The 25,731-nt window shown below is 51.0% G+C and overlaps 1 protein-coding gene across 1 annotated transcript in view; it reads left to right on the top strand.

The window, feature by feature from the left end:
- The window catches only part of DLG5 (discs large MAGUK scaffold protein 5), a 134,876-nt gene that overhangs the window by 99,955 nt on the left and 9,190 nt on the right, over positions 1 to 25,731 (top strand). Inside the window, exons 14-27 of the mRNA XM_023204848.1 lie at positions 1,474 to 1,566; positions 3,876 to 4,895; positions 5,954 to 6,077; positions 6,498 to 6,642; positions 7,994 to 8,106; positions 8,784 to 8,873; positions 9,156 to 9,306; positions 13,469 to 13,631; positions 13,788 to 13,921; positions 14,606 to 14,746; positions 16,085 to 16,268; positions 17,875 to 18,023; positions 18,888 to 19,058; positions 19,946 to 20,142. Coding sequence (XP_023060616.1) covers positions 1,474 to 1,566; positions 3,876 to 4,895; positions 5,954 to 6,077; positions 6,498 to 6,642; positions 7,994 to 8,106; positions 8,784 to 8,873; positions 9,156 to 9,306; positions 13,469 to 13,631; positions 13,788 to 13,921; positions 14,606 to 14,746; positions 16,085 to 16,268; positions 17,875 to 18,023; positions 18,888 to 19,058; positions 19,946 to 20,142 — 2,875 coding nt within the window. The remainder of the gene's footprint in view (positions 1 to 1,473; positions 1,567 to 3,875; positions 4,896 to 5,953; positions 6,078 to 6,497; positions 6,643 to 7,993; positions 8,107 to 8,783; positions 8,874 to 9,155; positions 9,307 to 13,468; positions 13,632 to 13,787; positions 13,922 to 14,605; positions 14,747 to 16,084; positions 16,269 to 17,874; positions 18,024 to 18,887; positions 19,059 to 19,945; positions 20,143 to 25,731) is intronic.

Genomic DNA, 25,731 nt, shown 5'->3' with positions numbered 1-25,731 from the left:
ATTATGAAAAATTTTTAAATGTGGTTATGTTAAAAGGAAAAAAAACACAAATTAATTTACTACTTCAAGATAATCATTCTGCAGATATTTTAAAAAGAAAACTTGACTTTGGCCAGGCGTTGTGGCTCACGCCTATAATCCTAGCACTTTGGGAGGCCGAGGTGGGTGGATTGCCTGAGTTCAGGAGTTCAAGACCAGCCTGGGCAACACAGTGAAACCCTGTCTCTACTAAAATACAAAAAAATTAGCCAGGCATGGAGGCATGCGTCTGCAATCCCAGTTACTCGGGAGGCTGAGATAGGAGAATTGCTCGAACCTGGGAGGCAGAGGTTGCAGTGAGCCGAGATCATGCCTCTGCACTTCAGCCTGAGGGACAGAGCGAGACTCCATCTCAAAAAAAAAAAAAGAAAACTTGACTTTCAAATGATTATACATTCATAGGAAGCTGCAGAGATAGTACAGGGGGGTCCTATGTACTCTTCTCCCTGCTTCCCCTCATGGTTGCACACTGCATGAGTACAACATCAAAGCTGGCATATTGACATTGGTACTCTGTGTGTGTGTGTGGTTGTGTGTGGTTTAACACGTGTTGTTCTGTGTAACTACCACCATAATGAAGATGCGTAGCTGTTCCATCAGCACTGAGGTCTCCCTCCGCCTGCCCATTTGTAGTAACACCCCCTGCTCCCTCCTATCCCTGCCTCCTGGCAGCTGATTTGTTCTCCATCTCTGTGATGTCCTTTTGAGAATGTTACAGACATGGAATCATATAGTATGTGACCTTTGGAGCTGGGCTGTTTGCATTCCGCACCATGCCGGCAAGATCCACCCAAGAGGCTGTGTGTGCTGGCCGCTCGTTCCTTATCATTGCTGAGCAGTGCTCTGCAATGTGGGTGTATCACAGTTTAGTCATTCACCTGTTGCACATACACTTCTTAAGAAGGTCTGCACATAGCTGTGAGGGATGTGGGCAGAGATTCCGGGAGCAGGGTTGAGAGGTTCTTTGTGAACACTCACAGGGCCCCACTTCATGTGGTACTTTCTCTACAAGGCCTTTCCTCTCCATGGTCTTGTTTTTAGTCCCCCTGCTTTCCCGAGCCACATGCATGCATTTATCTTCCATTTCCTCTGTGGAAGCAAGAGGCTGGGAAGTTCTGAGCCGAGGTCCTATGCCACGTGGCAGGGCACAGCCATGCCAAGATGTTCCCTCCAGGTCCTCGGTGTTCTGATCCCAGAAGGACACGTTCCTCCCCCAGCCTGCTGTGAAGGCTTTTGTGTTCCTCTACCTCAGAAACCCCTTAGCTGGACTCCTTGAGCCTCATCAGGAGGACCTCTATCCTTTGCCAATTCCTGACTTTGGCACCTTGCATTTGGTGACTGTCTAGCACAGGAGGTTAGGTGGGCAGAGACCCCAACCTGGTAGGCCTGAGGCCGCTCTGCCTGTGGCCTGACGTGCTCTCTGTCCTGCTCTAGATCAATGGCATTGCACTGGACAACAAGTCTCTGAATGAATGTGAATCTCTGCTGCGGAGCTGCCAGGACTCCCTGACCCTGTCCCTCCTGAAGGTAAGGGCTGGACGTGGCTCTGCTCTCATGGTCAGGAGTATGGGCAAAGCCCTGACTCCACACAGCCACGCTACTCCTCAGGCTCACAGGATCCTTGAGAACAGGGTGGGGATTTACCGAGTGCAGTGGGGGCAGGAACCCTGACTGGACGCTGGCCTGCAATCAAAAAACCACAGTCAAGGCCATGTTGGGCATAGGTGGGTACATTTGAATCTGGACCTGATACTTAGATGACCTTAAGGAATTGTTGCCAATTTTCCTAGGTATGATGATGGCACTGGGGTTGTTATACAGGAGAATGGCCTTATGTGGGGGAGGTACAAACTAAAGTTGTTAGAAGTGATGTGTCATGGCCAGGCGTGGTGGCTCATGCCTGTAATCCGAACACTTTGGGAGGCCAAGGTAGTCGAATCACTTGAGCCCAGCAACACAGCAAGACCTTGCCTCTACAGAAAATACAAAAAGCCCAGGAGGTCGAGGTGGCAGTGAGCTGTGATCGTGCCACTGCACTCCAGCCTGGGTGACAAAGTGAGATCCTGTCTCAAAAATGAAAGGAAGGGACTGGGCGCGATGGCTCATGCCTGTAATCCCAACACTTTGGGAGGCGGGTGGATCACCTGAGGTCAGGAGTTCAAGACCAGCCTGACCAACATGGAGAAACCCCATCTCTACTAAAAATACAAGAATAGCCAGACGTGGTGACGTATTCCTGTAATCTCAGCTACTCAGGAGCCTGGGGCAAGAGAATCGCTTGAACCCAGGAGGTAGAGGTTGCAGTGAGCTGAGATCATGCCTTTGCACTCCAGCCTGGGTAACAAGAGCAAAACTCCGTCTCAAAAAAAAAAAGGGAGAAAAAGGAAGGGAAGTGACATGTCATGATATTCGTAACTTGCTTTCCAATGTTCTATAGTATCATTATAGATATAGACAAAAAGACAATTTAGTGAAATATTGTTGAATCTACATGGTACATTTATGGACATTTGTTATACTTTTCTACATATTTGAAAAGTTTAATAACAGAAAGTTAGAAAAAATAGGCCCAATTTAGAAAACATCTCTTAATGAAATGGCTGGGCCTATTTTTTCTAACTTTTTATTAAGAGATGTTTTCTAAATTAGCTATTTTCAAATTAATTGACTTGTTTTTGGAAACAGTTTTATGTTTACGGAAAAGTTGGGCTGATACAGAATTCTTAGTACTCTCTCACCCACCCCACCATCACCATCCCCACTCCTGTCCCTAAGTTTCCCCAATTTTGGCATTTTGCATTAGTGTAGTTAGTACATGTGTTAAAATCAGCGAGCCAATGTGGATGCATTAGTATTAACTATAATGCATAGTTTACATTAAGGTTCAGTCTTGGTGGTGTATTTTCTGTGAGTTTTGATGCAGGTAATGACGTGTGCCACCATTATAATATCATACACAGTAGTTTCACTGCTCTAAAAATTCCCTATGCTCCCCATATTTATCCAAGCCCCTGGCAACAACTGATCCTTTTACTGCCCCCATGCTTGTGTGTTTTCCAGAATGCCATAGAGTTGGAATCACAGAGTGTATAGAATGGCTTCTTCACTTGCTAATATACACTTAAGGTTCCTCCACGTCGTTTCAGTTCTTTTTAGTGCTAATTAATATTCTGTTGTCTGGGTGTACCACAAGAGATACATTTTTAACAATGAATTTTTACTTTTATGTTTAATATTAGAAAAAAATATTCAAGACATTATGCAGGTGATTTCCTTTTTTTTTTTTTTTTTTTTGAGACAGAGCCTTGCTCTGTTACTCAGGCTGGAGTGCAGTGGTGTGACCTCACTTCACTGCAATCTCCATCTCCCGGGTCCAAGTGATTCTCCTGCCTCAGCCTCCCAAGTAGCTGGGACTACTGGTACATGCCACTGTGCCTGGCTTATTTTTGTAATTTTAGTAGAGACGGGGTTTCACCATATTGGTCAGGCTGGTCTTGAACTCCTGACATCATGACCTGCCTGCCTCGGCCTCCCAAAGTGCTGGGATTACCCGCATGAGCCACCGTGCCTGGCCCAGGTGATTTCGGAAAGTGTTCAAAGTTAATAAAACTTTGACTCTTCTTTGAGTTCAGAGTGACCAGGGCCATGAGAAAACTTCTCTATTAGGAAGAAGCATATGTGTTTGTGTGTATGTGCATCTCTGTCTGTCTGTCTCTTTTTTAAGGGGCAGGTGGCCCATTCCTGACCATTGCTTTACCTGTGGGGACGGTTTTCAGTGGCAGCTCCAAGTCCTGCCATCTCACTTTCTCTCTCACTCCTCTGCAATCCCTGCCTAGGTGTTCCCTCAGAGCTCCTCGTGGAGTGGCCAGAACATTTTTGAAAATATCAAAGACTCTGATAAGTTGCTGAGTTTTCGAGCCCATGGCCTGGAGGTCCAGGCTCATAACAGACGGAATTTAATACAGCACAATAACTCCACGCAGACAGATATCTTCTACACGGACAGGCTGGAAGACAGGAAGGAGCCAGGCCCCTCAGGAGGCAGCAGCTCCTTTCTGCACAAGCCATTCCCTGGGGGGCCCTTGCAGGTCTGCCCCCAGGCCTGTCCCAGTGCCTCTGAGCGTAGCCTGAGCTCCTTCCGCTCAGATGCCTCTGGGGACCGTGGCTTTGGGCTGGTGGACGTGCGTAGCCGGCGGCCACTGCTGCCCTTTGAGACAGAGGTGGGCGCCTGTGGGGTTGGGGAGGCCCCCCTGGACAAGGTGGACTCTGAAGGCTCCAACAGCGGCGGGACCTGGCCCAAGGCCGTGCTCAGCTCCACGGCAGCGCCTGAGAAGCTCTCCGTTTATAAGAAGCCAAAGCAAAGAAAGTCCATCTTTGACCCTAACACTTTCAAACGCCCCCAGACACCCCCCAAAATAGATTACCTGCTGCCAGGTCCTGGGCCTGCTCACTCTCCCCAGCCCTCCAAGAGGGCGGGGCCTCTGACACCCCCAAAACCTCCCAGAAGGAGCGACTCCATTAAGTTCCAGCACAGGCTGGAGACTAGCTCCGAGTCAGAGGCCACTCTGGTGGGCAGCTCCCCATCCACTAGTCCCCCAAGTGCCCTGCCCCCCGATGTGGACCCCGGGGAGCCCATGCATGCATCACCCCCTCGCAAGACCAGGGTCCGCATCGCTTCCAGCTACTACCCTGAAGGAGATGGGGACTCCTCCTACCTGCCGGCCAAGAAATCCTGTGATGAGGACCTTACATCCCAGAAGGTGGATGAGCTGGGGCAGAAGCGTCGCCGGCCAAAATCTGCTCCCAGTTTTCGGCCTAAGCTTGCTCCAGTAGTGATTCCTGCTCAGTTCCTGGAGGTAGTGCTGAGCCCCAGGGTGCAGGGAGGGGAGGCCTGGGGGGGCAATTGGCCGAAGGAGGGCTGCTGAGTGGCCCTGCACCAGTGTTCCAGGCTCCTGTTTAGCCTGGTACCTTTTGCCTTTGCTGTTGGACTCAAGTGGGAAGTGGCCCAGCTAGGAGGTAGGTAAGTGGAGTGGAAATACGTGGTAGTGGGAGTGTGACACAAGAGGGAAACACCTTCTTGGGCTTAGCATTTGGTTTGCTTTTTTAATAAGAAGCTTTTGAACTTTAAAACCTAGGGCATGGACTTGTCTTGAAGGGCTAGGGAGATGAGGTGGCATGTGTGAGGCTGAGTGGGCAGCAGGACGGCCTGATCGTCTGTGCTGTCATAGTTTCCAGAGGGTGAGATTGCTGGGGACTGTGGAAAGCATCTCAGGCACCAGTCCACACTGCTCACTGGGGACAGAGAGCTTCCCACAGCCCTGCACATCAGACAGAGTTGTATGTGCCTGATACACGTGTGCATTCTCACCACTACATGATCTCTATGTGAAAGATTCATTCTCTGTGGTTTTCTTCTGAAGTAAAGCTGCTACGTTGCAGATGTGTAAGGCAACATGAATGGGCAACACTTCTCTCTAGCTGTCCCCTCCTGTGCCCCAGTGGGAGGAGCTGGTTCCTGGGGACAGAAACTGGCTTGCAGAGCTGCCCAAGCACTCCACTGTTTTCGTGTTTTTTTTTTTTTTTCCCCAAAACGGAGTCTCGCTCTGTCACCCAGGCCTGAGTGCAGTGGTGCAGTCCTGGCTCACTGCAACTTCTGCCCCCCGAGTTCAAGCGATTCTCCTGCCTCAGCCTCCCAAGTAGCTGGGATTACAGGCACCCACTACCATGCCCAGGTAATTTTTGCATTTTTAGTAAAGATGGGATTTCGCCATGTTGGCCAGGGTGGTCTCAAACTCCTGACCTCAGGTGATCCACCTACCTCGGCCTCCCAAAGTGCTGGGATTACAGGTGTGAGCCACAGTGCCCAGCCACGCTCCACTCTTTCTAGCAGACACTCTTGCCCTTGAATCTGCAGGAACAGAAGTGTGTCCCAGCCAGTGGAGAACTCTCCCCGGAGCTCCAGGAGTGGGCACCTTACTCACCTGGGCATTCCAGCCGGCATAGCAACCCCCCGCTATACCCTAGCAGGCCGTCTGTGGGTGAGTCAGCCAGCCAGGGGCTGGGGCTAAGGGTCGGTGTAAACTCGGGATGCCTAGTCTCCAGGGAGAGGGGAGGCAGCATTTCAGAGAGCTGCCATGACTTTTCAGCCCTGAGGTCCAGAGAACTGGGAAATGCTGCCCTGTCTGGGCTGGTTTGTCTTGTAGCCATGACATGTCTAAGCTTGTCAAAATGCTTTCTCCCCTGGGAAATAGGAAGCATGAAAGAGGCTTCCCCACTTTTTACAGATGGAGACAGGCCAGGAGCCATAGCCACATTGTGAATTGGTGGTTAAAACTCATCTCCCAAGTCCTTTTCCCAAAAGACTGTGGCTGCGTCCTGGGATACATGGAAAAGGCTTGTTTAAGTCCAGGGCTGGCTGGGTCCTTTGGGGCGACTCTTCTCACCAAGCGCATTTCTAGGCACTGTTCCCCGGAGTTTGACCCCCAGCACCACCGTGAGCTCCATCCTGCGGAACCCCATCTACACTGTGCGTAGCCACAGAGTCGGCCCCTGCAGCTCTCCACCTGCGGCCCGAGATGCTGGCCCCCAGGGTTTGCATCCCAGGTATGTGAAGGCACACTACGCTTCTCTGTACCCCAGCTGCCCAAGCCCGCCTGGACATGGAAGCACTGGTGCATAAAGAGGCTTACTGGTGGAGAAACTTCCTTGCCTGGCTGGGAGGGGCTGGCTAGAGCAGCACAGGGAAAGGAGCCTTAGGGCTGCTTTCTGAATTAATCAGCACAAGGTTTCAAAAGGTACTGGAAGGACACGATCGTGATAGCAACTGATATTTGAGTGCTTATGTCCCAGCCACTGTGCCCAGACCTTTATGAATATCATTTCACCAAATCAACAGCAACCTCATGGGCTAAGTCCTGTTACTGTCTCTGTCTTCAAGATGAGGAAACTGATACTTCAGAAGAGGGTGGGCTGGCTCCCACCCTCTTTTTTTGAGCACCTACTGCATGCCTTGGTCTATCCTAATTATAAGAGAATACAATGCTGAACTAAACAGATTAGCTTCCAGCTCATGTGGTGTGGTTTTACAAATGTGGGAGGCAGACAGAAAAAAAATGAACGAAGTGATATCAGATGGTGCCGAGAGGCTAGGAAGGTGGTCAAACAGGGTGACAGGCTGGGCTGTGACTTGGAAGAGGGTGGCAAGTTAGAGTGGGTGGTCAGAAAGGGGCCTATGGGCAGAGGGGATGCTGCTGTGACCAGAATGAGGAAAGAGGCCAGCTGCACAAGACCTAGACTGGAGCCTCCAGGGAGACGGGCCATCAGTGCCAAGGCCAGGGTACCCGGGCACAGTGGTGGGAGCTTGGCAAAGGAACAGCGAGTCAGGAAGAGGTTTGAGGTCACAGGGACCTGCAGCTGTGATAAAAAGTTTGGATTTTATTCTAAGGACAGTGGAGACCACTGGAGAGTTTAAGCAGGGAAGAGATGTCATCTCATTGCATAGCCCGAAAAAGACGCTGTTGAGGCCTGGCCTCAGGGCAGCCTGACGTGGGCGATCCCTGCTCTGCCCTCCAGTTTCCTAGGCACACTGTCCTGAGTGAGGCACATAGGTCCCCTCCCCAAAGTCCTCTGTGCCCATCTTGTCCCTCCTTACCCACTTCCTGGGAGAATAGGTTCTCCCTCCCCGGGCCCACCCAGGTTCCAGAACCTCTGTTTTTTATCGCTTCCTCCTAGTGAGCCTAATCCTGACCCTATGGCTGGAGTGGGTATGACACTGGCCGCCCCATGTGTGTGGCCTTTTCCACTGCTTGAAGGCTATCCTCGGCCGATCATCAGTGGCTTCTGGGCCTCCCTTCTGCCCACTTGGGAAGCCTTGGCTGGTCTGTGTGTTTCTCCCCAGTGGCCACATCTGTTGCTGTTTCTCCTCCGGAACTCCTCACCTCTTGTTTTTACGCAGTGTCCAGCACCAGGGACGCCTAAGCCTGGACCTGAGCCACAGGGCCTGCAGCGACTACTCCGAGATGAGAGCCACCCACGGGTCCAACTCACTGCCCTCCAGCGCCCGCCTCGGTAACTGCACCACTTGGACTTTGTGCTGCTGCGGGTGCCAAGCTTTTCATCTCTGCCTGCATCCTAATGTCCAGATCTGCGGGTGGGCTCCCCACACAAGCTCCTGTCACCTCCTGGGACTGAGCTCATTTCCCTAGTGGGAAGGGCTGCTTCCTTCACGGGCCAGCGGTGCCCATGCTGCTGTCAGAGCTGTTGTTTTCGCCTTCTGCTTTCTGTGGGGCCCTTATGGTCATTTAGGTGACCGCTCAGCTAGGAGCCTTGCTCCCTGTCCCTGAGGTTGTTGGCCTCATTCTGGACTGTTTTATATGGCTCTTCATACATTTTTGTATGGAAAGCGAACCCCAGAGGAGAGTCAGACAGAGGAGAGTCAGACAAGATAGCCCTTGGCGATCTTGGGGGAGCAGATGGAGCCGCCGCCGTGTCACTTAGGCTGCTGTTCTGTGGCTGGAAGTGAGACTTGTGTGCCTCTGTTCTGGAGCAGTCTGTGCCTGCACAGTTTATTGAGATAAATGTTAAACGTCTGCTTTTCCTGACTGATCCACGTCAAGGCTCCCTTGGGAGTAAACAGCAGGGCCCAGCTTTGCGTTTATCATCCTGACTAGCAGCCTGGTGGAGAGGGAGGACAGGGTGGTGTTTGACCACAGGGCCTGAAGTTTTGTTCCCATATGGAACAATAGGTTCTTCGAGTAACTTGCAATTCAAGGCGGAACGCATTAAAATCCCATCAACACCAAGATATCCGCGGTCTGTCGTGGGCTCTGACAGAGGTAAGGACTTCTGGACACTGCCATCTGCCCTGCTTTTCCTGCGGTCTGATTCCTCATGGTGGAGTCTCTGGGCTTAGCTGAGAACTTCATAGTCATCTCAGTCAGTCCGTAAAAATTCACTGAACCCAGCAGTAGGCCTGGTGATGTGGGAGGTAGGGGGCAACGCAGAGGCCAGCATCGAACTCCAGACTGCAGTGCAGTGGGGAGAGGCTGCCTCTTGATCTTGGCTATTGGGGAAGTGAGATGGGAGTTCACAACGGCCTTACCTGCTCCTCTCTGCAGGTTCAGTGTCACATTCTGAATGCAGCACTCCTCCGCAGTCACCCCTGAACATCGACACCCTGTCCTCTTGTAGCCAGTCCCAGACCTCAGCCTCCACATTGCCCAGAATCGCTGTCAACCCCGCCTCCCTCGGGGAGCGGAGAAAGGACAGGTGAGTGTGGCCAGTCGTCGGTGGCGTGGGTAAACCAGTGGACAAGTGTGCACCCTGGCGGCGGGCCCGGGCTCTGCAGGGAAGGGGCTTAGTAGAAGCAGCAGGAGTAGCTTGGGTGTCCCAGCATTTGCCGGTATCACCAGTAAGTGCCATGGGGCACTGGATGCAGGGAGGTGGGGCATGTGTGGATGGCAAGGCAGGGAGCCAAGTGGGCTCACAGTAGATGATGCTGGAAACAACCTGACGGTGATTGTGCCATCGTGGCACCGTTTACACCATCCTGGGCCCTTGTTCAAGCACTTTACATGTGGCTAAGTCACGAGATTCTTCCAGGGACCCTGTCAATGTCGTTATTATTGTTATCCCTGTTTCACAGTTGAGGAAACTGGATCCAGACGTTGGAGTGACAGACCTGTGGCCACGTGGTTAGCAGCTGGCACCGGGACTCATTCTTACCCTTTGCTTTTCCCTCTCACTCGAAACTTTCTGTTGTGAAATAAAATATACACAGAAAGAAAGTGTATAAAGCATAAATGTGCAGCCTAGCTTTTTACTGGTTCATTTTAGAATGCAGGTCCGTCTTAGGTTTCAGGTTGACTGTAGGCTTGCTGTCTGTCCAGAGGCACCTCCTCTGTGGAGTCCGTCCCCCCTGCGCACTATGCACACATATCCCTCTCTGTTGTTCCCCTACACAGAACTTACTGGATTGTGTTTATATTTAACAGCTTCTGTCCAGATTGTAGATATTAAAGAGCTCTGATTAAAATTAAACTTTATTTAATCACCAAAAGAAACACAGCTACTCTCGTTCATTTGAATCCAGAAAGCTGAGGCCTCTGTAGCTAGGAGCCTCAGCATGGGTGGGCCCTATATTAAGAAAATCTTTTTTGTTGTTGTTGAGACAGTTTTGCTCTTGTCCCCCAGGCTGGAGTGCAGTGGTGCAATCTTGGCTCACTGCAATCTCCGCCTCCCCAGTTCAAGTGATTCTCTTGCCTCAGCCTCCCAAGTGGCTGGGATTACAGGCGCCCACCACCACGCCTGGCTAATTTTTGTATTTTTGATGGAGACGGGGTTTCACCATGTTGGTCAAGCTGGTCTTGAACTCCTGACCTCAGGTGATCCGTGGACCTTGGCCTCCCAAAATGTTGGGATTACAGACGTGAGCCGTCGCGCCCAGCCAGAGAAAATCTTTTATTTGACTTGAAAATCTGAACTTAAAAGGCAACAAACCAGAGAACCTGAGGGGTAACGGAAGGACACCAAAACACAGAGGCCCGGCCCCAATAGGGGAATCGGGTGTAGCTCATAGGAAGTGCTGACGGAACTCTTACCATGTGGCACGTGCAGGAGCATGCTGGCCTGTTCTACTCAGCCCCAGCCCTGGCCACGGAGAGGACGGGACTTTCCCCAAGTGAAGTGGATTTTTCAGTTGTGGAAAGGGCCTTGCCACCCACCGTCAGGCATTCCCTTAACTCCTTGCAGGGCATGGAGAGCCAGGACCTGCTCCAGAAGGGAGAAAAATGTGAGTGACTCCTGCCCTCATGGTGGTTAGGATCCAATTGGAGATGAAATTTGACATGTGTGACCTGACTGAGCAACTGCTTTCTTTTTAAAAATAGCCCCGTTTCCCAGATTCTGAAGTATAGTATTTTATACTTGTTATGGAAAATCGGGGACATAGAAAAGTAGGAAGAAGGCCGAGTGCGGTGGTTCATGCCTGTAATCCCAGCACTTTGGGAGGCTGAGGCAGGTGGATCACCTGAGGTCAGGAATTCGAGACCAGCCTGGCCAACATGGTGAAACCCCGTCTCTACTAAAAATACACAAATTAGCCGGGCATGGTGGCGGGCGCCTGTAGTCCCTGCTACTCGGGAGGCTGAGGCAGGAGAATTGCTTGAACCCGGGAGGCGGAGATTGTAGTGAGCTGAGATCACGCCACTGCACTCCAGCCTGAGTGACAGAGTAAGACTCCGTCTCAAAAAATAAAAAACAGACAAGTAGAGAGAAGAAAAATGTCACAGATAATCTCTTCAACAAGAGATTCAATTGCCTTTACCCTTTGGAAATATATATGTATATGTATTACATGCTTTATTATTTATGTACATAATTACATCTCCCTTAATGTTCTGTTTTTAGCTATTTATAATAGTTTAAGTATACTTTATAAACTTCTTTTGAGAAGCAGCTATTGTTTAGAGAAAACTTTGCATATTATAAACAATTCAAATCATTCAGAAGACTAAAAAGTAAAGATTATCTCTGGCTGGGCGAGATAGCTTATGCCTGTAATCCCAACACTTTGGGTGGTTGAGATGGGCGTATCACCTGAGGTCAGGAGTTTGAGACCAGCCTGGCCAACGTGGTGAAACCCCGTCTCTACTAAAAACAAAAATTAGCTGGGCATGATGGTACACACCTGTAATCCCAGCTACTTGGGAGGCTGAGGCAGGAGAATTGTTGGAATCTGGGAGGTGGAGGTTGCAGTGAGCTGAGATCATGCCACTGCACTCCAGCCTGGGTGACAGAGCGAGAATCCGTCTCCAAAAAAAAAAAAAAGAAAGAGAAAGAAAAAAAAGATTATCTCGGATCCCCTCACCTGGAGACACCATTGTTAACACTTGGTAATGTCCTGCGTAAGAAGCTTCCTTGTGCATAAATCCACGCATACTTGTGTGTGCAGATGCAGATAAATAAGAGTGAAATGATGCCGATCAGGCCTCCCCACCCCGTGGTGCGTCCCTTACATCTTTGCATGTCGCTGGAACCTGAGAACCTGCTTCAGATCGTCATTCTGTCGTGTGGCTATTGCTGTGACTTAGTCGCTTGCTCCTTTATTGTGATACACCTGTTGTATGGAGGTGGACCTCCTTCTGCTCTGGGTCTCTGTTTCATCATCTAAGGCTGGAGCAGGAGGGTGGTCTGGGGGTGGCTGTGTGCTGAGGGCTCTGCAGCTGTCCACAGCACAGGGCTCTAATCCGTGTTGCATCGAAAGGGACAGTGGGTGTAGGCTGGGGTGGATCTGTCGGAGCTGGAGGGTCAAGGGAGGACTTCTAGAGTGGGCAAGTTTGGGAAGTGGGAACACTTTGGAGGGTGGGAGAGAGCAGGGACAACTCAAGAATAATTTTAATCTCCTCTTCCCAAGAGGGCTGGGCCACAGGGCCGCAGGCTGAGAGTGCCAATCGGGAAGCTGCTCTGCCCCCAGGTGGCTGGGGTGGGGTGGTTTAGGTGCCTCCCCGCTAGAATCTATCCTGACCATGTGCTGTAGAGGGGACCTGGACTGGCCCCCTCAGCCTTTGGCTATATGGTTTTATCCTGTGAGGAAAAGCTCAGGTGTCCACACCCTGGAGGAATGAGGCCTTGGGCGGCGTGAAGTCCCGACGGGAGGCTCTGCATCACTCGACTGTCTTTTCCGTTACGTTCCAGGTGTCTCTGATTGTCTTTCTCCTCTGAGCGTCCCTTCTTTCTAACCTTTGTCACCTTCCAGATGTCTCTGCCACCACAGATCTCTTCTGAGGTTGCCCGTGGCCACCAGGCCCAGGCCTTCTACCATGCGGTTGGCTTGCCCAGAGGTTCCTCACCGAGCCCCTGCCCCAGTGCCCTTGGGTACACTGGACAGCCCCAGCACAGCAATTGCATGACTACAGCCTTGCTCTTAGCCGCCTCCTCCCTTTACAAAGGCTTGGGTCTGCAGTGGCTTCATTTCCATGACCAGTTTGCATCACTCTGTGTAGCCAGTAAACATAAAAACGGATTATTTTCTGTTGCCCCCTCAGGATGGAATGTCATCCCAGGAGCCATCTCTTTTCCTCGGAGGGCATCTCGAGCCCCCCAGAGTTTGTAATTGCATATTGTGGGGCAGCTCCTCTCCTGTAATGAAAATCCGCGTGTATCAATCAGTGTTGATAGTTGACACGGATCGTTCTCTGTGTCTTTGGCCTGGGTGGTTGCGTGTCTGGGTGTGCTGGCTCGTGTTGCGTGAGGCTGTGGGAATGTGGTCCTTTGTCACACAGGAGTGGGCCCACTGTGTCCCCATGTAGCTGTGTCACAATGGGAGCATCCAGGCTTGGGGCCCTTTCTGCACTGCCTGATTGGAGAACTCAGGCTCTCTCCAACCCTGTTGTTTGACCCTGAGTCCCCGAAACTTTTGACTTTTCCTTAGGCCTTATGTGGAGGAGCCACGCCACGTGAAGGTGCAAAAGGGTTCAGAGCCACTGGGCATCTCCATCGTGAGTGGAGAGAAGGGTGGCATCTATGTCTCCAAGGTGACTGTGGGGAGCATCGCTCACCAGGCTGGCCTGGAGTACGGGGATCAGTTACTGGAGGTGAGAGGGAGCTGCCTTCCTGCATGGCGCCCATGGAAACCTGCCCTTCTTCCCCCCTCCTCCTCCTAGGGAGCTGCAGTGCTCCCAAGTCCGTAGGGCCTCCTCCCTGTCCACAGCCCCGACCCTACCACTGAGCCCCTCCTGATGTTTCCCCAGTTCAATGGCATAAACCTGCGGAGCGCCACGGAGCAGCAGGCGCGGCTCATCATCGGGCAGCAGTGTGATACCATCACCATCCTGGCCCAGTACAACCCCCACGTGCACCAGCTCAGCAGCCACTCCCGGTCCAGGTAAGTGCAGGCCTCCCCAGGCCGTCTGGGTGCGGCAGCACTCCGCTCATTGCAGGGAGACTCAGGGTGACAGCCGCAAGTTCTGAGGATCCTACTGCTGCTAAAGAGAGAGTTGACCAGCTCTGGATTTTGGAAAGGGGGCATATAGAGAGAGGCTGTCTTCTCCTGAAATGGGGTGTGAAAACAGATGGCTGTGGTCCCCCTGAACAGCAGGGGCCTGTGGTAGCCAGGAGCTGTGGCCCTGGGGGTGGATTCTCACTCACAGTGTTTGGCTCCCTGTCCAGGAGCAGACGCTGTACACCTGTCTGTATCTGCCTCTGAGCTGTGGGTGGAAGGGCAGAAAAGAAGGGGAGGCACGCGCAGCAGTGCTGTGCCACAAGCTCAGCAGGAGAGATGGGAGGCACAGGCAGAGGAAAAGGGACAGGACGCGCACAGCTCCCCGAGGCCAGATGCCTTTGGAGAGGGCCCCTGAGCTGAGGACAGGTGGAGGGGAGAGGACAGGTGGATCCTTTGGGGTGGATATCATGGGTCCAGGCTTCTAATGTGTCTGCTCTGCTCAGGGCACAGGGTGCAGGGCTGTGTGACCCGGTCCCCATTTATAGCTCAGACCTAGTTGTCACAGGAGCGGGGGTGGCTCTGGGTATCTTCATACTGCTCCTTATTCCTCCTGTCCTCCGTCTCCAGCTCACACCTGGACCCTGCCGGTACCCACTCCACTCTCCAGGGCAGTGGCACCACCACCCCAGAGCATCCCTCTGTCATTGACCCACTGATGGAGCAGGACGAGGGGCCTAGCACCCCCCCAGCCAAGCAGAGCAGCTCCAGGTCAGCAGATGTGTGCTGTGAGCCTTCCCTGTGTCCACTTTGGCTGGGTGGGGCTGAGTACATTCTCCAAGTGGCGTGGGCACTGGGCAGCTGGCCTCATATGCTGCAGGCCACACACCAGGTCTTCAGGACTTGGGCTGGGAGCACAGCATTCCTTTTTTCCCCTCCCTGCTCTCTTTTCCTTTCTCTTTTTCTCCTGTTTTCTAGTTGACTTGTTCTTTCCCCTGCATCTTCTCTTTCTCTTCTCCTTTTCTCATTCACTGGCTTTCTGAGTCTGTCTTTGGATACATTCCCACAGTCGTCACCCAGCCAGGCCTTGGGCTCTGGCCACCCACAGCAGTGCTTCCCTCAACCAGGTGGCAGACCAGTGCTGGGCGTGTGCAGCACAGTCAAAACTGCTGGCCGCCACAGAGCAGGCAGGAAGATCACTGGAGTGTGGCAGGAGAGGCAGCAGCTGAATTAAAATGTTCAGGACAGGCAAGAGCCAGGGGTGGGCATAAAGGGAAGTCCAGGCCGAGGGAGCAGCAGAGTTCAGGAGGAGGAAGGAGCCCTGTGGGAGCTGCATAGCATGCAGCCTGGCCCGGGGCTGTGGGGAGGGCCATCCAGGCCAGGGTGCGACATGATCACTCTGCAGTCCTGGAGAAGCTGTGTCTCCAGCACTGAGAGGCCTTCACTAAGCCCTGGGCAGCATCTCACAGAATGAGGCCAGCTCTGCATTCTCTATACCAGAGTTTGTCACATTGGAACTTACCTGCTGCAAGGTTTTCCTCCCAGGCTGGCATCTCCCCTGAAGCCCTCTTTATCTGTTTCCATCGCTGTCCCATCTCTCTCCCTCCATGTGTTCAGCAGCTTACTTTGAGCTTCCCTCGCTTGATTGTAAGTGCCTTGATGGCAAGGGGCCCCTCTTCACGAGTTAGCAGTTCCTGGTCTATAGAAGTTGCTTGGTAGACATTTGCTGAATGCGTTGCTGTGCTCTGGACAGTGAGGCCAACTTTACCTTTCCTTAGGAAGAACTAAGGAAAATGGGTGTGATCCCCATGAGAAGGAGGCCATCCTGATCTCTAAGGCATGAGACTGATAGCCGGGCCCAGGAGCCTGGGTTTTGACTCCCCACTCAACTGACTTTGGACCTGGGGTCTTGCCTTCATCTCCAGTGCACCTCAGTATCCTGCCCTGAATGCCGAGCCAGTAGAACTGGCGGCCACCTCCCAGCTCCCTGTGGTTCTGAGAACCCAGGAAGCAGGCAGAAAGCGATTAAGACACTGGCCACTGCTTTGTCTTTTTGTGCCTCCTCCCTCCTTGTGCACGGTTGAGGAACTTTGTTTTGTTTCCTGAAAGGATTGCGGGAGATACCAACAAGAAGACCCTGGAGCCACGCGTTGTCTTCATCAAAAAGTCCCAGCTGGAGCTTGGGGTGCACTTGTGTGGTGGGAACCTGCATGGGGTGTTTGTGGCTGAAGTGGAGGATGACAGTCCTGCCAAGGGTCCTGATGGCCTTGTGCCAGGGGACCTCATCCTGGAGGTGAGTTCTGAGCTGCTGAGTAGGCCAGGCCTCCATCTACCTGCCACAGGTGGCTTGCTGTCATCTCAGGTGGCACCAAAGACAGAGGAGTACAGCCTCTCATCTGGTGAGCCAGTCAGGGCTGATTTCTATTGTTGTTGAGGCAGAGTCTTGCTCTGTTGCTCAGGCTGGAGTGCACTGGCATAATCTCGGCTCACTGCAACCTTCGCTTCCCAGGTTCAAGCGATTCTTCTGCCTCAGCCTTCTGAGTAGCTGGGACTACAGGCGTGTGCCACGATACCAAGCTAATTTTTATATTTTTAGTAGAGACCAGATTTCACCATGTTGCCCAGGCTGATCTCAAACTCCTGACCTCAAGTGATCTGCCCGCCTCGGCCTTCCAAAGTGCTATGATGATAGGCATGAGCTACCGTGCCCAGCCTCAGGGTTGATTTTTTTTTTTTTTTTGAGACGGAGTTTTGCTCTTGTTGCCCAGGCTGGAGTACAGTGGCACAATCTCGGTTCACCGCAACTTCTGCCTCCCAGGTTCAAGCGATTCTCCTGCCTCACCCACCTGAGTAGCTGAGATAACAGGTGCGCACCAACACGCCCAGCTAATTTTGTTTTGTAATCTTAGTAGAGACGGGGTTTCATCACATTGGACAGGCTGGTCTCAAACTCCTGACCTCAGGTGATCCATCTGCCTCGGCCTCCCAAAGTACAGGGATTACAGGCATGAGCCACTGTGCCTGGCCAGGGTTGATTTTTAATCCCTGTAAACCCAGAATCCTGCCAAGCCCCTTCGAGCAGGTCCCTGTGAAGCCAGGCAGGCCATCGAGGGAACCTGAGGGCAGAGCCTTGGCTTAGGCCCTGGGCACCAGGAGGTGCTTGCCCTCAGGTGGTGTAGCCACAGGACTCTGTTCTGATGAGAGAGGATGGTTTTTCTCTGTGGTCTCCTGCCTCATGGGGGAGATGGTTTGTGAGAATATAAAGGCACAAGTTGGGCTGGGCTTGGTGACTCACACCTGTAATCCCAGAACTTCAGGAGGCCAAGGTGGGAGAATTGCTTGAGCCCAGGAGTTCAAGACCAGCTTGGGCAACATAGTGAGACCCTATCTTCACAGAAAACAAAACAAAATTTAGCCAGGTGTGGTGGAATATGCTGTAGTCCCAGCTACTCTGGAGACTGAGGTGGGAGGAACACTTGAGCTTAGAAGGTCGAGGCTACAGTGAGCTGTGATTGCACTACTGCACTCAGTCTATGTGACAGAGGGGAGACCCTGTTTCAAAAAATAAATAAATAAAAGCACAGGTAGCATCAGCAAGAGGAAGGGCCCTATTCTGAAAAGCCCAGACTTGCTGCTCACCAGAACAGGGTTTTTCCTGGATAAGCTGTCAAGGGCAGAGCAGCCACTTGTCAGATGACCTGTGTCCAGGGAGCAGGCACGGGAGCTGGAGGCTGGGGAGACCGTGAAGACTCAGCCCTTCCTGCAGAGGGGAGGCAGGCAGAGTCTCAGTTAAGGAGGGATGTTGAATTTCTGCCATATGGTCAGCACTGGCCCCTTTCGAGTGCCCATGCTGTCCCCTGGCTTCTGCCTTCTGACACATCCACCCGCATCCCTGGCAGTATGGCAGCCTGGACGTGCGGAATAAGACAGTGGAGGAGGTCTACGTGGAAATGCTGAAGCCCAAGGATGGCGTCCGCCTGAAGGTGCAGTACCGCCCCGAGGAGTTCACGAAGGCCAAGGGCCTGCCTGGTGACAGCTTCTACATCAGGTACCAGTGGCTGGGGAATCAGTGGGAGATTTGGGGCCAGAGGAGAGGCTTTCATTGGAGATTCTCTTCCTGGTGAATGGCTGTCTGTTTCTTATCCCCCAAGGCTGGGGCCATGATCATCATTCCTTGACACTCAAATCTGCACACTTATTTGTGGTGAGATGATTGTGACTTAGAACAACCTTTAGGGCTTAAAGAACCAGGTGGGCTCCTTTAGGGCTTAAGGCCTGGAGAATTTGGAGGCAGTCAAGCCCCGTTTTCCTGTGTGCTGTGCTCCTCTTTTTCTGGTGTCCCCCAAGCCAGGTTTGCAGATCCCTCTGCAGTGTGTATGGACTTCCAGGCATCTTCAGTGCCCTTACTACTGTATGAAATGCTGTGGGCATTTAGGGATGACAGCAGGCTTTCTGAGAGGAGCTCAGAGCTTTCTTCTCATTTCCTAAGATCCGAGACCACAGAAAGCGTGAGAACACTGATGCGGTACACCTCCCTGTCTCTAGGGTAGGAGATGGCATGTTTCCATCCTAGAGAGATTCCAGTCTGTAGGAACCAGGGGCCTGGGCTTCGAGGAGGGAGGCAACTGGGAAAAGGCCACCTGGAAAGGGAAGTTATGGCCTCAGATCTTGGCGAGTTCTTTCTCTGATGGGGATGCGCCCTCAGTGTTAGGGGAGCAAAGGCAGTCTTTGTCCCTTTATGTAAAACACAGGGCTCCCCACTTTGAGAATCACCACCCTCGGCGGTTCCTGATCGAGTTTGGAGATAGCTCAAAACAGAATATCAGCCTTAGGGGCCTGGCCACAGAAGGCACCTTGTTTGTCCTCGGTGGCCAGAGCCGCCTGATCATGTTGCCTCTGTGCTGTGGTCCAGGGCCCTATACGACCGGCTGGCAGATGTGGAGCATGAGCTGAGCTTTAAGAAGGACGACATCCTCTACGTGGATGACACCTTGCCCCAGGGCACGTTTGGGTCCTGGATGGCTTGGCAGCTGGACGAGAATGCCCAGAAGATCCAGCGTGGGCAGATTCCCAGCAAATATGTGTAAGTGTTCTCTGGGCATGGGGCGGGGTGGGGCAGGGGTCGCCGAGGGCCACCAGCCATGGAGCTGTCCCATGGGAGGGGGCTGGGGCCTGGGCTGCAGGAGGAGGGATTCTGCTTCTCAGCTTCTGCTCTCTACATTTTGACAAAAGTGCTGGTCTAAAAAGCTGCTCCTAGTGTGAGTCAGTGCTGCATAGAGCACAGTGGTGGGTCAGGAGGCATTACTTGTTTTAGAAAAATGGATTTATGGAGATACTTACGCCTTGCCGCTCCCTCAAAGTGTACCATTCAGTGGTTTTCAGCATATTCATAGGTATGTGCAGCCGCCACCACAGTTAATTTTAGAGCATTTCCATCACCTCAAACAAACCCTAGACCCATTAGCTGTCAGCCCCTTATCCTACTGTCCTCCCACCCAGCCCTCAGCCCTAGGCAGCCACTACTCCACTTCCTGATACCCACGGGTCTCCCTGTCTGGACTCCTGGTGTGGATGGGATTGCAGAGTGTGGCCTTTCGTCTGGCTCCTGTCACTGAGCATGTTTTCGAGGCAGCCTGTATCCCTGCATCATTTCCCTTCTATGGCAGGAAGAGTAACTCGTCACCAAGTGAAGGCTGTCCTAGCAGTTCCTTTTGACACTGAGCTGAATATGCTGTAGTAGAAAAAATCACCTGCTCTGAGAGCTTGCCCTGGTGCTGGTGTTCGTGTCGCCCCACAGCATGTACCAAGGGGTCGCAGGGGCGTGGGAGGAGCTGTAGCCTTGAGACCTGCCAAGGAGTGTGGGGGCAGCCCGGTGCCTGGCCCACCCTTGCTTTTCTCACCAGGAAGGTCGGGTAGGGTAGGGCAGCAGGGTCTCGATAGCCCTGCCCAGCATTGTCCCCGGTGCCACAGGATGGACCAAGAATTCTCCAGGAGGCTCAGCATGTCTGAAGTCAAAGATGACAATAGCGCCACAAAGACACTGTCGGCGGCTGCACGCCGGTCCTTTTTTCGGAGGAAACACAAGCACAAACGCAGCGGATCCAAGGATGGGAAAGACCTGCTCTCCTTGGATGCCTTTTCCAATGACTCCATTCCACTCTTTGAAGGCAAGTGGCCGAGCTCATTTTCCAGTGGGCTCTCCAGATGGGGTTTGCTGTGGATCCAGGAGCTCCACAACTGGGACTTAAAGAAAAGAGAGGCTTACTTTGCTTTGTGCACAAGTCTGAAGGTGTGTGTCTGGCTTGGTTGGGGGGTGCTGCCATCTTCAGAGCCACATCTATGGGGTGTGGCTTCCATCCTCCCGGTCACCACCTGTCAGTGCAACCAGCACATCCCTGTTTCAGGCAGCAGGAGGAAGGAAGGGGTAAGGCAGAAGTGTGCCTCAGCTGAGCGTGCCTCTTTCAGCAGCTATCTGGAAGCCCTAACCTGTGACTTCGACTTACGTCTCATTGTCCACTTGCAGGTGCAAGAGAGGTCAAAAAGGCATGTTTTGGCCAGGCACAGTAACTCACACCTTTAATCCCAGCACTTCGGGAGGCCGAGGTGGGTGGATCACCTGAGGTCAGAAGTTCGAGACCAGCCTGGCCAACATGGTGAAACCCTGTCTCTACTAAAAATACAAAAATTAGCCAGGTGTGGTGACATGTGCCTGTAATCCCAGCTACTTGGGAGGCTGAGGCAGGAAAATCGCCTGAACCCAGGATGCAGAGGTTGCAGTGAGCCAAGATTGCTCCATTGTACTCCAGCCTGGGTGACAGAGCGAGATCCTGTCTCATAAAATAATAATTTAAACAAAAAGGTATGTTTTAGCTGGGTGCATTGCTGGCCTCGGTACGAGGTTCAGTTACTAAGGAAGAATGGAGGGATGGCTATTGGGTAGTCAAAAAGCAATCTCTGCTGAGTGCCTTGCTTGCCATTTGTTTTTAGGTTATTACAGGCTGCTTGGTAGTGACCAAGAGCCATCGGTTTCTGCAGAACGTCTGCATTTCTGGCCTCAGTCCTCTGTTCATTAACAACTCTTATATGATACTTCTGGGGCAAGATGCTAGTCCTAGGCTGGAGTTGAGTAACAGATATCAGACATCCCCTGGTAAACAGTCCTTGTGGAAAGGATGCATTTGTCCTTTAAAGCAAGAGGTCCTTAGGAACGTGGCACCCAGGGCCCTGCTGTGTGTCTACTGTCCTAGAACTTACCCTCCCTGGCAATCAGGTATGGGGGTGGCAGTGAGCAGCAGAGTGTAGGGCAGCTGGCTGCCTCCCTCCCTCCCTTCCCTTTTCACAATGAAGACCTTAGGCCTAGGGAGTTGACTGGATCACACTGTAGTTCATGGCCCACTGTCACTGTCAGCTGGGACAAGGGTTGGCAAACTATCGGCCATGGACTGAGTCTGGAACATTGCCTATTTTTAAATGGTCTGTGAGCTAAACATGGGTTTTTACACTTTTTAAAATGTAAGATGTAAAAAATCTGTTAGCCCTTTTCTGGTAACAGTTACTTAATTTTGCTGTTTTGCCTTCAAAGCCTAAAGTATTTACTATCTTGCCCCTTATAGAAAAAGTTTAGGCCAGGCATGGTGGCACACACCTGTAATCCCAGCACTTTGGGAGGCCAAGGTGGGTGGATCACTTGAGGCAGGGAGTTCAAGACCAGCCTGGCCAACATGGTGAAGCCCCATCTCTACTAAAAAAATACAAAAATTAGCCTGGTGTGGTGGCTCATGCCTGTAGTTCCAGCTACTGAAGAGGCTGAGGCAGGAAGATTGCTTCAGCCTGGGAGGTCAAAGCTGCAGTGAGCTGTGATCACGCTACTGCACTGTAGCCCAGGCAACAGAGTGAGACCCTGTCTCAAAAATAAAATAAAATAAAGTAATAGAAATAATAAATAAATAAATAAAAATTGCCAACCTGCTAATAAAGGCAAGGTTTCTCTTTTATTTTGCTTTTTGGTTTTCCTTCACTCTCTTTGGTCTCCACTCTTGTGCCCTCTGCTCCTTTCTCTGCAGGCGCCATTTCCGGTATATTTGGCATTTGTCCAGTGGTGTTAGCGTCTTTGAAAAATAGCCCTTTGTCTATTCTTCCTTTTAGCTCTTCAGGTCTTTTTCAGTACATATCTTGAAGTGGTCGTGAGGTACATACACGTTTTGCGTTGTTATACCTTCTTGGTAAATTGACCTGTTTATCATTATAAAATGCCCTTCTTGATCTCCAGGAATGTTTCTTGCTGAAAGTCTATTTTATGTGATATTTTTATTGACATTACCAGTTTTCTTTTGGTTATCTTTGGCACAGTTTATCTTTTTCTTTTACTTCAGACTTTTCTGTCACTTTATATTTAAATATCCCTTGTAAGCAGCATGTGGGACTTTTTAAATCCACTGTGGCAATCTGTCTTTTTAAAAATTTTATCCCAGTGTAACATACATACAGCAATGCGCACATTCATTTACAGAAAAGTGAGCAGCGTGGAGAATTTCCACAATCTGAACACCCTTGTGACAGTCTTGATTGTTTCATCAAGAGTATTTACCCTATTACATAAAGTACATTTGCCATCTTACTGTTTGTTTTCTATTCATTCTACCTCATTTATGTTTGTCCCTTCCTTCTTGCTTTTTAAAAATGAATCATGTGTTTGTTTCATTCTGCCCCTATACCATCCACTTTTATCCTCTCATATCTACTAGTGTTGTTTCTATTTTATTCTTTGGGGGGTTAAACTGGATGTCACAGCGTGTACTTTTGACTTACTGCTAGGAGAAATCATTGCTTTGCCCACTTCCCTGATAATTGTAAAACAGCAAACCACTAACTCCATTTGTCTCTTTTCTAACTTTGATACTATTCTCATTTTATTTTATTATTATTTTAGTTTTTGAGGCAGAATCTCGCTCTGTCACCCAGGCTGGAGTGCAGTGGTGAGATCTCGGTTCACTGCAACCTCCGCCTCCCAGGCTCAAGCAATTTTCCTGCCTCAGCCTGCCAAGTGGCTGGGATTACAGGCACCTGTCACCACATGTGGTTAATTTTTGTATTTTTAGTAAAGATGGGGTTGCACCATGTTGACAGGCTGGTCTTGAAACTCCTGACCTCAGTGAGCTGCCCACCTCAGCCTCCCAAAGGGGCTGGGATTATAGGCACAAGGCACTGTGCCCGGCCATACTTTTCTCATTTTAATTCTACAGCTACTTTAACTCCAACTCAGTCTATCCATTTGCACATCAGTTATTCATCAGTTTTTGCCTTTCACATTTCCATTGCTCCTCATTCCTTCCTGCAGTTTTGTGCTTCTTTCTTATTTTGTTTTCTTTCTGCTAAACAACTCGCAGAAATGTTTTTCTTATAATGCAGGTTTGTTGGTAACACATCCTGTCAGTGTTTGTATCTGAAAATGTCCATTTTAATACCATTTTTGGAGATTTTCACTGGATATAGAATTTTAGATTGGTGGATGTTTTACTTGGGTGCTTTAAAGATACCATTCCTGGTCCCTGGCTCTCTTTGTGTAGTAGTTTCCCGTGGCTGCTGTACCCAATTACTGCAGACTGTGTGTGGCTTCAGACACACGGGTTTATCCTCCCAGTTCCGGAGGCCAGAAGTCCACACTCAGGACCACTGGGTCAGTCAAATTGTTGGCCAGCCTTCGCTCCCTTGGGGCTTGAGGAGAGAGCCTGTTCCTTGCCCCTGCCAACTTCTGGTGGCTGCCACCAAACCTTTGCTGTGGCCACATCTCTGTCACCTTCAAATTTTGTCCGCTCCGTCTTCACGTCACCTCCCGTTCCACGTGGGTCTCTCTCTCAACTCCCTCTGCCTCTCAGAGGACCCATGGGGTTTTATTTAGGACCCACCTACCCAAATACTCCAGGAAAAGCCCCTCCTCCCAAGGCCTTTAACTGAATCATCGCTTCTTTTGTTGCATAAGGTAATGCTCATGGGATCTGGGGCTTAGGACATGAATCAGTCTTTGGGGGACACTTGTCAGCCTGCCATGCTCATTGCAGGTGAGGAGTCATCCTTGCAGGCTCAGTGCTGAAGGCACTGCCACCACCCGTCCACCACCATGTGTGGGTAGGGTTTTCTCTGCCTTTCTTTCTCAGAAAGAAATTTCTTAATTTCTTACCATACCATGCTTCCCCCGTGTGGTTTTCTTTGTGTTTATCCTGCTCAGGAGGTTCTCAGTGATTTTTACCTCTATAGCTTGGTGGTGTGGTCGGTTTTGGAGATTCCTGGCTGCAGTTTCTTTCATATTGCTTCTGTGCTGACCTCGCCTCTCCTCGGGGTTTTCAGTCTTCAACCATACCATGTCTGTCTCCTATCTTCTGGGCTCTTTTTCTCCTGTATTCTCCACTTCTTTCTTTCTCTCCATGATTCAGCCAGCCTGGTTGTTTTCTAGTCACCTTTTTTCATGTTCATTATTCCAATCTTCTGTTGCATCCATTATGTTCTTACTTTCAGAAATTGTATTTTATTTTTCACTGTAGAGTTTCTACTTGGTTCTTTTTTACCAGGCTTTAATTCTCTGCTGAGACTTTCCCTCTTGTCATCTGTCCTCTTAAATACTTTAGTCATATTTTTTTAAAGACCGCGTTTGGTAACTGTCATGTATGGTCATCCCTGAGTCTCTTTCTGTGGTCTTTGTTTTTCTTGGTCCTGCCCCATGATATGCCTGGTTATTGTTTATTGAGATGTCAGAGGTTATGTTTAGGGGATTTTCGGGGCTCTGAGTGATGTTGCTGGCCTCCAGAGAGGGTCTGCCCTCTGCTCTGGAGATAGCCGCTGCTCGCAGATCACCTCGATCTAGCCACAGGCTCAGCTGACCTCAGGATGGGTTGCAGCTTTTGTGCAGCTGGTGGTTCACCTGACCCCAGGGGGCGGCCCATTGGTGGTCCCAGCCTGGGGTGTTCCCTAGTGCTGCTCCTCGCTAGGGAGCCTTGACTTCCAGTTTCTCGCTCTTCAGCACTGGGAGGCCATGGAACACTCTACTCTGCTCAGTGTCTTAGTGACTTTCTTAGATGCTTAGCTTCTTGCTTGTCACAGCTTAAGAATTTGGCAAATGGTTTTAAGGGAAAACCTCTGATACCAGACTTAGTTCTTTGCCCTTCCCTTCCTCTGGAATCATGACCCATCAGGTCCTGGCAGCCCTGAACTCCGTTTCGATCTCACCTGCTTTGGAGATTTTCAGAAACTTTTCGTGGGTTCTCAGTCCTTAGCGGCGCTCTGCCCGGGTTCTCAGCCCTCAGCAGCGGCCCTCTGCCCGGGTTCTCTCCCCCTCACTTTCACTTTAGAAGTCTCTAGTTGCTCTGAAGGGGGAAAGGCCTGCAGAATGTCAGCTTCTACTACTCCAATTTCCTTCTCTCCAGGATCTTGGCGTCGCAAATCCTGTCTGTCTCTGCCACTCTACGATGCCTTCAAAAAGATATTTCTCATTTTTTACCCAGATTTTCTAGTTGTTCTCCAAGGGATGATGCAAGCTGTTCCATTATACCTGGGAGTAGTAATACCTATGTAGTAGTTTAAAAGTTACCCCAGGTAATTCTTATGCACAGTGGGTTTTGAATTCCTGCTTTAGTTTATTGCCTCCAACTGCCACATAGCATCCCTGGTACCCCCAACCCCGCTGATTGTGCACCCACCCACAATGGTCTCCTAAGTGGACTCAACTCTCCACCACCCAGAGGACACTGCATGTCTTTATGCTT

Source organism: Piliocolobus tephrosceles, chromosome 9 (assembly GCF_002776525.5).
Source record: "Piliocolobus tephrosceles isolate RC106 chromosome 9, ASM277652v3, whole genome shotgun sequence".
Taxonomy (NCBI): domain Eukaryota; kingdom Metazoa; phylum Chordata; class Mammalia; order Primates; family Cercopithecidae; genus Piliocolobus; species Piliocolobus tephrosceles.
Note: the sequence above shows the minus strand (reverse complement) of the source record. Positions and strands in the feature narration are given on the sequence as shown.